Source organism: Magnolia sinica, chromosome 3 (genome assembly GCF_029962835.1).
Source record: "Magnolia sinica isolate HGM2019 chromosome 3, MsV1, whole genome shotgun sequence".
NCBI lineage: Eukaryota > Viridiplantae > Streptophyta > Magnoliopsida > Magnoliales > Magnoliaceae > Magnolia > Magnolia sinica.
The window spans coordinates 111,278,871-111,291,665 of NC_080575.1; the positions used below are offsets into that span (position 1 = coordinate 111,278,871).

Here is a 12,795-nt window from a genome sequence, read left to right on the forward strand (position 1 = left end):
GAGATCCGACGTCTACCATTGCAACCCTTTTAGGGGTCGCAGAAGTTTTGGATCATTTTGAAATTTGTTTTTCCTCTTTATCCAGGTCTTTGTGACCTCATGAATAGATTAAATAGAAAATAAATGTTATGGTGGGTCCTACAAAAGTTTCAACGGTGAAAATAATTTTCCACTGCTCCTTGTGGTGTGGTCCATTTGATCTCGAAACATGGATAAACGTTGTGGATATAATAAATACATAACTGTGGGGCATGTAACTTTGAAATCTTTTGAGCCGTTCGTACAACTAGGAGTTCGATGAGCGACAGCGCTCGTCCTCGAGCACTAGGCTATACGCTTGAAGGAAAAAGTAGGGACATTTTCGACCTTTGGTAAGTTGTCCGTACAGCTGGGGCTTATTCTGGCGAGGTAAAAATCAGTGGGCCTCAACCGGTAAAGGGGCCATAAATGGGTCGTACAGTGGTAAATTTCTCTTTCCGTATTTCACTTTTGAGGAGATATATGATGCTCGGGGTGCGCATGACGCTCCCTGCTCAGAAAATCTACATGCGGCACACGTTGACTCAAATTAATCCAAATTATGAAACCACTTTCTCCAAGTGATGGTCCAAGATAATATTTGTTGAACAATCCTAACCTCTGATTAATGGACATTTGTTTATTAAAATTGAAGCATTGAATGATTTTCATTTTTATCCATCAAAATAACTGTCCACCAATCCAATGTTCAGATTATCAAATAATTGTAAATTTTGGTCTACTATATATGAAAAGTAATTTGAACTGTTTGATTGGACTTACTTATATACCATGTATGCAACTTTTACCTCATTTGTGACTTCCTGAGTGTCATCCTTCGCACTGCCGAAGTATCAAAGTTTTCTTCCGTGCTCTCACCGTCTCACATTGCTGCTTCTCTCTCTTGCCTTAGTTCTCTATTGCTGGACCTTTTTCTTTTTAGAAAATGCTCCAACTCCCTTAGAGCACTATAAGTTATTGTGCTCCTCATTACATTAAGACACTTAGACAGTTCAATCCATTAATCTAGACTGTTCATTTGGTCCATCACCCGTTTTTTATGAGCTATCCTACAAAACTTACACTGATCCGATGATCCAATCATCCTTCATCTGGCCCTTTTTTATAGCCCTTCTTTCTCTTATTCAAAGATGAGACGGCGAGAATTTCCTAGCAAAAGTGATTCATTAGAATCATAAGCACTCCATGATGGTCCTAACACATAGGTGGATTGAATTGTTGAATGAACCCTTTTAGTGCCAATCTTCACCATTCCATTAAAAGCCACTTATCAAATGGTTAATATTTGTCGGATCTGCATGATACTTGCATGCCAGCCCACAAAATGTGCTTTTCACCGAGTGAAGAGTCTAGATTAAAGTATTATCATACTGTTTTAGTGTCACAGTGTAGATAGGAACACTATATCTTACGGTGCTATGAGAGCATTGGAGCATTTATCCTTATTCTCTTACCTCCCTCTTTATTTCTTTTTCTTTTCGCTTGTCGCGGACGGCCAAAAACTCAGTGTTATAAGAGGCATCAATGCCAGCTAGGGTGTGAAGAAGAAATTATAGTAAGGGTTACATCCGAAGCTCTATCAGCCTTCTTAGGTAATCAGATTCTTACTCCCTGTCATTTACTTTCCTATTTTATCTTCAATTTTAATGCACTTTGGAAAAATTAATAATTTAGTAAGAGAAATGATCTAGTGAGCTATATATGTCCATGGAACCTTTTACATGCACCTAGTTGGATTTAGGCTCATTGGCATCCGCATCACCAATCTGTACTGTCCATTAGGTCCTGCCTGCTTTGGAGTCTGTCTAATAAAATCATACAGATTTGATGATCTAAACCGGACAGTTGGTGGCATGAAAAAAATGGATGGACATGATATGCCCGGTCACTATTGATTATGGCCATCCAATTGTGGTGGTTTTTGCATAGTAATGGAAGAAGAGTGGAATGATCCAAATTGACGGCCGGGACAGATTATGTGGATGCCATAGACTCTAAATTCAACTAGGTGCATGGGATGTTTTTCACACACTGAGCCCTGTGCATCATATCTCATACGATCATATGAGGCTTGGTAGAAAACATCTCAACCTACTGTTACAATTGAAGGGATACGTCGATTGTAAAAGTCTCCTAGTGAGATATTTTTTATTTCTTTTGAATATGGAGGGCATCTTAACCAGTCGTTTTTGGGTCATTTCACATGGACTGTTCTTAGGATCCTCTCGTCTTGAAGTTTTTTGAGGCAGCCACCTTTACCCATGTATCTCAAAATTAAGATGATCCAGATACGAGGATGTCAGCAATATCCTTGAACTTTTAAATGTCACATCGAGTGACCTATTATCGAACCAAACCTTTCATTCATTCATATAATTAGAAGCAAGCCATGATGCAAAAATCGAGCTAATTAGGTGATCCTAAGCATCTATGGCATAAAAATGGACCGCTAAGATTGACTGAAGAGACAAAATAGGTCCAATCATTATCTTGAAACATATAGTAGATAAATCCCACCTTGTATTCATTGTGATTCTAATATAAGATTACTTTATTTGATAATTCTAACCATGTGATTTTTGGCTCGTAAATAACAGTTGGTTGTCATGAATCAACCCATTTAAAGGGTTAGGACCATCCAATTGGTGTGATTCTTGCACTATGGCTTGTTCCTAGCATGAATGAATGAATGAGTCAGATCCCCATGTGCCATTTAAAAGGGTTGGGGAAATTAGCAAAACTCATATTTTTTAAATTTTAAATTGTTTATTAATTTAAATAAGTAATTTTAAAATTGCTGAGAACAAGATTTGTCACCATGCTCTTGACAACTAGCAAGTGTGTGGTACATCTGAGTGGTAAATTAGGTGACTGATCTACAGTCCAGATGGCCATATGCAAAGTAGGTCAGTCCACTCATCCGGACCGGAAAATTGAATATGAACCATAGTAGATGGATTAACTAATGAATAAAACGACCATATTTTTGCGTATGCTTTTCTTCCCGTGGATGCTACCTTATGCTGCGCGCGTTCAGGTGTTCTCCACACATGCAAGATTGGCACATACACAGCAAGGTAAGGGTGTATGAAACGGTAGCGGATTAGGTGTTACCTCGGTAACCTTAGTGGGTGTGACCCTTACCATGGGACCACCTTGATGATGTGTCATATATCCACACCATCCATTGTTTTAAAAACGCCCATTTTAGGATGTGCGTCCAAACATTAAGTAGATCAAAATCTCAGGTGGATCACACAAGATAAAACAGTGATGATTGAACACCCACCATTAGGGTCTGTCTCCAACTCTCCATGGGTCGATGGTAGACATACTCTGTTTCAACACTGAGACCCTGAATCGACTGCCCATGTAGTGCGGTTGGGTGGGTAAGTGTGTGAAAAAAAGCCCACCATTAAAAACTGCCCAAGGTCCACCATAAGCAGATCCGTGATGTTTATTTGGCATCCAACCCCTTAATAAGGTCAACCAAACCTGAATGAAGGGAAAAGATCAAGATCCGCTTGATCCAAAGCTTTTGTGAACTAAAAAAGCTTTTAATGGTCACTCACCACTTTTTCCAGTGGTGTGGTCCAACCGAGATTTAGATCTGCTTAAACTTTGGGATAACGTCCTAAAATAAGCTGAAAAAATTAATGGGCGGTGTAGATATACAGAACATTCATCAAGGTGGGCCCCACACGTAAGGAAATACTCCCAAGTCCCAGCCCACAAAATGCATTAAACATGTCCATACACGTTTCTAATAATTAGCTCCCTTGATATGAGTTTATAATAGGTGAATCGTGAAGTTTTTGGTTTGATTGAAACCTATGCATGTTAGTTTTGGACGACCCTTCATGTATAACAGTTAGCTTCACCAGAAACAAATCAAACATTGAAAGTGATACGTCTTCTTTTGTTTTTGTTTTTCGTTTTTTGTTTTTTTTATTTTTTTATTTTTATATTTATGTAAGCTCGAAGCATGGCTATCAAGTTGAAGCTGTTGATTGACAAGGAGAAAAATCGAGTGGTGCTTGCCGAATCCGACAACTACTTTGTTGATACCCTCTTCAGCTTCTTGACAATACCAATAGGTGGTGTAGTTCGACTCAGCGGCGGGAAATCCAATATTGGATGCATGGATGCATTGCAAGAGAGTGTAAAGAATCTCGATTCTCGGTTTCTACAGACACAGGCTGTGAGGGAGATGTTGCTCTGCCCGAGAAGAGCGTGTGAAGCTCGAACCAAGGATCTAGCACTAAATGTCTATTCGGAGCTTACAAGGAATTATGTATGTACAGTAAATTGCGCAATATTCCACCCTTTGATCAGTACTGTTAAGAATGTCCGATGTCGCTGCGGAAGAGTGATGGGTACAGAGGTAGTTGTTAATAAGCCAAATCCGGTTACGAACGGTATCAATGAGGGGGTCTTTGTGAAGAGGACAATGAAGTTCATGATAGGCGATGATCTACAGGTAGGCCCCATTTCCACGATGACCTGCATGGCACTACTTGACAAGCTTGGAGTGAGAGACAGGGCGGCTCTAGAGGAGAAGAGTGTGGATGTGGGTGCCGATGAGGTATGTTATGTTCTATTTTGTTTCAAAATTAATATTAAAATCGGAATTTCAAATATTTTGGTTTCCCTCCACATTTGAAATTTATGTTGATTTTAAGTTATAGATTTTGCCCCACATCGAATTTAACAAAGATGATCATCTTTTATATAAGATAGGCTTTTTGCCTTGGGGCTTGAGCCATATTCATGGGGCATGTGAATTTGGTCCGGGGTAGCTCTAATTTATATCATTGACCACACACGTGCGCCGAGCCGTGCCGTATCCGCGACGGGCTGGGTATAGGTGCGGGTGTACTTGCGGGACTTTATTTGCGAGAGTGTATTCCTTTCCTGTCTTTAAAACTCTCTCTAGTATTCTGGTTTACGAATTTTTAATTGTTGAGTTCGTCGCTGAGTCAACTCAGCACTTCTGGGTTAAACTGCAAGTGGTTTGAGCTCGCGTACAATGAGTGCATCGCTAGGACTGGGTCATAGTCGTTGAATCTTGGAGGTCGGTTGCTCTGGAAACCTGTTACACTTGGGACACTATCCAAGGAGAGCAAATTCAATTTCAAGCCGAGTGCCTCACGTCACGCCTCAAGTCAATTCAATAAGTCCTCTTTCCCAATTTTATTTTTCTTTTTTGGTTCTCGATTTTTTAATAGTGTATTTAATTCAACCAAATATTCCAACAATCTTGAAATCAAATTGTTGAATTAAATACACAATGGCTACCGTAACATTAAATGCTTCTACTGAGTTAGCCAAAATCGAACCGTTTGCTAGACGATACTTTAAATGGTGGAAACAAAAGCTAATGTTCACACTAACCATCCTTAAAGTTTCATACATTCTGTTTGAATCATTTATTATAGATCCATCAAATCAAACCGAAGTAGCGGATAAAAATAATTGTAAAAATTATATTCTAAATTCTTTGTCCAACGAAGTTTATGATATGTATGTTTCTTACGAGTCTGCTAAAGACAAATGGACTACTTTAGAAAAGAAGTACACTTTGGAAGATGCAAGTGCTAAGAAACATGCAATCGCTAATTTTCTTCATTATAAAATGATAGATAATAAACCTGTCACTAATCAAATTCATGATTTTCAAAATCTAATTCATGAACTGTTGTCAGAAGGGATTAAGTTGGATGAGCATTTTTGTCAGTAGTGCTGATGGAAAAGCTACCGTCCTCCTGGAAAGAATATAAGAATAAAATGAAACATAAAAAAAATGGCATTTTTTTGGAAACTACTATCGTGCACATATGAATAGAGGATGACAATAGAATCAGAGACCAAAAAGGAAATGAAAATGAGATATATTCAAAGGCGAATCTTATGGAATCAAGTCGGAAAAATAATAATAAGAAAAATGACAAATGTCTTAACTGTGACAAACCTGGACATTACGCAAATGAATGTAGGCTAAAAAAGAAGAATGCGAACAATTAATTCAAGAAAAAAGAAAATTACTAAAATTGCGGAAAGCCTGGGCATCACATTAAAAATTGCAAGTTTAAGAAAAATAAAGATAAGTCACAGACTAATCTTACAGAAATAGGCAATGAATCTGACAGGGTAGTAGCTGTGGTGTTAGAAGTCTTCCTTATAAACAACTTGGAGTGGGTACTAGATATTGGTGTAACTCGGCACCTGTGCAAGGATCGTAACATGTTTACTTCTTACCAAGTATCAGGAGATGATGAATAGGTGTTCTTGGATAATGCTAGAACATCTCCAGTTATAGGGAAAAGGAAAAATACTTCTGAAACTCACTTCTAAAAAGACTATGATGTTCAATGATGTCCTACATGTGCCTCACATTAGAAGAAATTTGGTTTCTAGTTCACTCCTCAATAAGGCTGGTGTCAAGTTAGCATTTGATTCAAAAAACTTGTGATGACTAAGAATGAAACTTTTGTTGGTAAGGGATACTATAGTAAAAGTTTATTCATTGTAAATGTATCCAATAATAATAATAAGAAGATATCCAGTTTTGTTTATATCGTTGAACCTTTTATTTATGGCATAGTAGATTAAGTCATATGAATGTAGTATCTTTGAAGAAAATGAAAAGATTGAGTTTATTACGTAATATATCTAATGAAGAATTCAGTAAATGTGAAACATGTGTAGAATCAAAATTCATTAGAAAACCCTTTAAATAATAGAACGATCCTCTGTTCTATTAGAGTTGATACACAATGACTTAGGTGATTTTAAAAATCACATGTCTAGAGGAGGAAAAATATATTACATAACTTTTGTAAATGACTACTTTAGGTTCACTAGAGTCCATCTGTTAAGGAACAAAGACGAAGCTTTAGATGTTTTTTTAAGTATAAAATTGAAGTTAAAAATCAGTTAAATATAAAAATTAAAAGACTTAGAACAGATAGAGGATGTGAGTATGAATATTCTCAATTTAGAGAATTATGTGAAAAGAGTAGAATAGTTCACGAAACTATAACTCCTTATACACTGGAACGGAATGGAATAATAGAATGTAAAAATAGAACTCTTAAGGAGATGATGAATGCTATATTAACTCTCAAATATGTGCAGAGAAGCAATTTTGTATGCTTGTTATATCCTAAATAAGATTCCTTTTAAGCCTTCAGAACAAACACCTTGCAAACTTTGGAAGAATAAAGTGTCTTGCTAAAGTAGGGTTGCATGAAACTAAGAAAAGAAATTTAGGCCCTAAAACTACCGATTGTGTATTTATAGAGTACGTACAAAATAGTGCAGCCTATAGGTTTCTAGTTTTAAAAACTAAGGATAATATTCTAAATCCTAATACAGTTATAGAAGTTAGGGATACAGAGTTCTTTAAGAACATATTCCCTATGAAATTTAAATCTATAGGAATAGAGGAAGTTAATGAATCAGATATTGTGTCTACAAATAAAAGTGCTTACGAGAAAGTAGTAGAAGAGATATAACAAAAAAAAGTACTAGGATTAAAAAAGAAACTAACCTAGGAGATGGTTTTTTCACCTTCATGGTAGAAGATGATCCTACAACATATAAAGAAGCAATTAACTCTCAAGATACAACCTTTTAAAAGGAAGTAATAAATGATGAGTTATAATCTATTATATCTAATAACACTTGAGAACTTATAAACCTACCACTTGGAAACAAGCCAATAGGTTGTAAATAAGTGTGTATAAAGAAATTAAAACCAGATGAGACTATTGATGGGTTTAAGGATAGGTTGGTACCAAAATGCTTTAAACAAAAAGAAGAAATATATTATTTTGATACTTATTTCCCTGTAACTATAATTACAACTATTAGGGTCTTAATAACGATAGCCTCCATATATAAATTGGTGGTACACCAGATGAACGTTAAGAAAACTTTTCTAAATAGAGATTTAGAAGAAGAAATATATATGGAGCAACCTCAGGGTTATAAGATATCAGGTAAAGAAAATAAAGTATATAGACTGATTAAATTTCTATATGATCTAAAACAGGCTCCTAAACAATGACATGAAAATTTTAATGGTGTTTTGAAATCAAATAATTATCATATAAATGATGTAGATAAATGTGTATACAGTAAAATTTGTAGAGATGATTATGTTATTATATGCCTTTATGTTGATGACATGCTTATTTTTAAAACTAATATTAAATTAGTTATTGCGACTAAGAAATTTTTGTCATCTACATTTGACATGAAAGATTTAGAAGAGGCTAGTGTAATCTTAGGTATTGAAGTAATCAGAAAAGATGATGTTATTGTATTATCACAATTTTATTACATTGAAAAGTTACTAAAAAAGTTTAATCATTTTGACTGTTTACATTTCAGTACACCTTATGATTACAATGTGACTCTCATGAAGAATACAGTAGTAGTATATCTCAATTGGAGTATTCCAGAATAATTGGTAGCCTTATATATCCAACAAATTGTACTAGACCAGATATAGCTTTTGCAGTAGGAAGGTTAAGTAGATATACACATAACCCTAGAAAAGAGCATTAAAATGCCCTGTATAGGATTTTGAGATACTTAAAAGGCAGTATGGCTTATGGTTTACATTATAATGGTTATCCTGCTATATTAGAAGGATACAGTGATGCTAACTGGATCACTGATGCAGATGAGACAAAATCCACTAATGGATGTCTTTACTTTGGGTGGAGGAGCAGTCTCTTGGAAGTCTACCAAGCAGACATGTATCTCTTGGTCAACTATGAAATCAGAGCTTATTGCCTTAGAAAAGGCCGGATCAAAAGTCGATTGGTTTAAAAATCTCTTAGCTAATGTACCATTGTAGCCAAAGCTTGTATCGACCGTGTCTATTCATTGTGATTGTTAAGCAGCTATAACAAAAACAAAAAGTAAAATATATAATGGAAAGAGTAGGCATATTAAACTCAGATACAACATAGTTAAACACATGTTGCGTGAAAGAGTCATATCTATTGACTTTGTGAGGTCAGAAAAGAATCTGACAGATCATTTGACCAAAAGACTATCTAAAAGATTAGTCAATGATATATTAAAGGGAATAGGGCTAAGCCTAATATATGAAATGCCAGTGTCAGCAACCCAACCTATACAAGTGGAGATCTCATGAGATAGGTTTAATGGGTAAACAACAAGACACGAGATAAATGATTGTACCGATATATATGAGCCTCTTCTATAGTGTACAGTGCGAGCAGCAACGTAGAAGGATGAGTTGTTTAAAACTCTTAATGAATTCATAGCCATATATTTGGTGGTGTATACAGTTGCTCCATACACTTGATGGAATTCACCTATATGAGTATGGAGGTGGAGGCCGCTTCTTATGAGAATCGAGGTGAATTCTTTAAAGCACTCATGAAATTCAGGTAATGGTATATAGCTGAAAAGCACTAAACAAAAGAATCACTTGTAGAGGAAGAGTTGTGTGAGTGGCATGTACTTGCGATTTACATTAAAAGGATTCAGGTTTAAGATTGTAGTGTCACCTGATTCCTGTAGACTTGTCTTGCTTACTCTAATGTCTATTCAGGTCTATGGTGACACCGGCACCATTGCACAATTATTATGCTTTAACCCGAAAGATTTTTTATTTTGAAACATGTGGGGGATTATTGTATTTTATTTCAAAATTAATATTAAAATCAAAATTTTAAATATTTCGATTTCCCTCCACATTTAAAATTTCTGTTGATTTTGAGTTGTGGGTTTTGTCCCATATCAGATTTAACAAAGAAAATCATCTTGTATATAAGATAGGGTTTTTGCCTTGGGGCTTGAGTCTCATTCAAGGGACATGTGAATTTGGTCTTATGGGAGTCTATACCAATATATCTAATCTATGCCATTAACCACATGTGCGCGCGCTCGTCGAGCCGAGCCGTGCCTGCCGAGTTGAACCGTGTGTGCGTGCACGTGCAGGACGCGATGGGTCGGGCTAGGCTGGGCTGGGCATGAGCACGGGTGTGGGTGCGAGTGTACTCGCGCTTGCGCGCGGGCGTGTGTGTGTGTGGATACTCACAGGACTTTATTTGCGAGAGTGCACTCGCACTCACGCATTTTCATTTTAAACCAGAGAGATATGTCTGTTCGGTTGGTCGCACCTTTTGGGTTTAAACCCAACGGATCTAATCCTTTTAAAAGGGTGCTTATGCACCACGTCGAAGTCTATATAAAGACTTCCGATTCATATTTGAATATACAAAAATCCTTTCTTTTCTTATAAAACTCTCTATGGTATTCTGGTTTACGAATTTTTAATTGCTAAATTCGTCGCTGAGTCAACTCAAGACTTTTAGGTTAAACTGCAAGTGGTTCGAGCCCCCGTATAGTGAGTGCACCGCTGGGATCGGGTCATAGTCGTTGTATCCTGGATGTCTATTGTTTTGGAAACCTATTGCACTTGAGACGCTATCCAAGGGGAGCAAATTCAATTTCAAGCCGAGTGACTCACGTCACGCCTCGACTCAATTCAATAAGTCCTCTTTCTCAATTTTATTTTTATTTTTTAGTTTTCGATTTTTTAGTAGTCTATTTAATTCAACCAAATATTCACACATGTTATGGTGACTTTTAACCATCTACGCTTAGCCACACATGATCACCTGGATATTCCATGGTTGATTTGGACCATCCATCAAATGCACACATTGTGTAAATGTGTGCTTAAGATTCAGACTGGATTACTCTTTAGGTAGCCTATAATGAACAAAGCAAATGGAGCTTTAAGATAAAAGTTGGCCAAGTTCCAACTGCAGGTTACATCTCTGCTCCACCAATGAGTGGACCGGCCTGATTCTAGGCTAAGTGCATCTACTACACAATGTGGCCCACCTAACGGACGGATCAACAGACTTGACCCAATATGAATTTGTTGGGATCCAATTTCAGACACATCTGTTCAGGTTTGGGTTTGAAATATTGCTACGTCCAATTATTATACTTGATATCATTGATGGTTTGGATTAAGATACGAAGTCTAGACTTAGTTATTAATTGAGTTGAGCCGGATTTTCCTCTTTCTAACCTAACCAATTTACATCTCCACACCTAGAAACCATCTTCCCATCTCCGCTCATAACAACCATCCGATCAAACCTAAAGGCTGTGAAAACCGCTCATAACAACCATCCAATCAAAAGGCTGTGAAAACCGCTCATAACAACCATCCAATCAAAAGGCTGTGAAAATATCTTGTTTCATGATTAATTTGAGACATTACATATTAGATTATCTCCCGTTGAGCCTTCCGGGAACAGAGGACAATGTGGTAAACATGAACAAACACGAGAACGAGCATCAGTTGGGCCTAATTGTGTGGATGCCCTGCACTAAAATCAGGTTGGTTCATTAATGGAAGCGGTCCACGTTTTATACATGGGGCCCATCTGATGAATGCATTGGCTTGGGCCAAGTTATACATGGTAGGCCTACTTGATGAATGATGTGGATCTCCTAACAGGCCTTTTGAGTTCCAATGTAAGTCCCATTTGCATTTCTCTTCCTTTATGAGTAATTAGCACTATTAGTTGTGGCATGTGCAATGCACGTGAAGAAACTAGTTTAATGCCTAGGAGAGTAGAGGAGAACTGGGAGTTATTTGATTGTATAGCAGAGCGTGATGGTTGATACTTTGGCATTGCAATTATACACATGGCATATATCAGTTCAATCAAACCACCTAGGTTGTGAGACACGTTCATTGCCCCTAGCTTTGATGATCAACCCTTAGCACATTTAGATTTTGATAGATCTTCGGCCATCTTGGTCCTCAAGACCCAATACCTAAATATTCATCCTTTCGAAAGATGCAAGAGGTGTTGATGCGTCCTTCATGCACATAGAAAGCATCACCCTCTTCTCCACACTAGCTGTGGATGCTATAACGGCTATCACTTTGGTTGCAAGGGAACGATTAAGTGACTCTCTTGATATCTTTGAATTCAAGTAGCAAGGGTTTTAGTTGCTTGGGAATGTTGATGGGCTTGATTTCTTTTCCTTTTACAATTAATGTATAAACTTGTCCTGTCTCCTTGGATTTCTTCATAAAGTCCCATATGGTTAGGAGAAACGCCCTTCTACTTTAAAAGTTTCGGGTGGCTTCTCTGGGTCCATAGGGGTTAGTATGTCTTCTCTCGTCCTCTATGAGCGGCGCCACAATTTGATTGTCATAGTCGACAGAGTAGAATGTGATAGGCCTCAAGAACGTCACATATGAGTTGGTCCTTATAATCTTTACCAATTAAAAAGATATAATGTATTATTTAGTTACTTTCGTTTTGCTAACTTTCTTAATCAATCTAATTGTATATAGGGAGGGATGATGCTCCATTTTCAGTTGTAAATGACAGCTTCTAGCTGTTCACAACCCCAAGTGTAGGGTCGCAATGTAGTAATAACTCGATGAGACCGAGGTCGAATCCACAAGGACTAAACTTGTACGTATTCTGAAAATAACTATAACTAGAACTAGAAGAAGATCTAAACCTAAATATGGAATAAAAGAGAGTAATTATGAATAATGTTGATTTAAACTATCAAACGAAAGGTGGGAACTAGGGTGCCAAGGATCCACTTATAGCTATCAAGATTCTACCTTACTTGATTCAAGGAACACAATTGGAATTGGAGTCCTATCGTATCCAATTGGAAAATAAAGCAATTTAAATCAAATCTAAACTTTTCATTGACCTA

General features: G+C 37.0%; 1 protein-coding gene across 1 annotated transcript in view; it reads left to right on the top strand.

Annotated features, from left to right (window-relative positions):
* Positions 1-1,446: 1,446 nt before the first annotated feature.
* Positions 1,447-12,795, top strand: part of LOC131240719 (uncharacterized) — a 51,609-nt gene continuing 40,260 nt past the window's right edge. The window contains exons 1-2 of the mRNA XM_058239144.1: positions 1,447-1,631; positions 4,017-4,624. Of these exons, the coding sequence (XP_058095127.1) occupies positions 4,025-4,624 (600 nt within the window). The 5' untranslated portion in view covers positions 1,447-1,631; positions 4,017-4,024. The remainder of the gene's footprint in view (positions 1,632-4,016; positions 4,625-12,795) is intronic.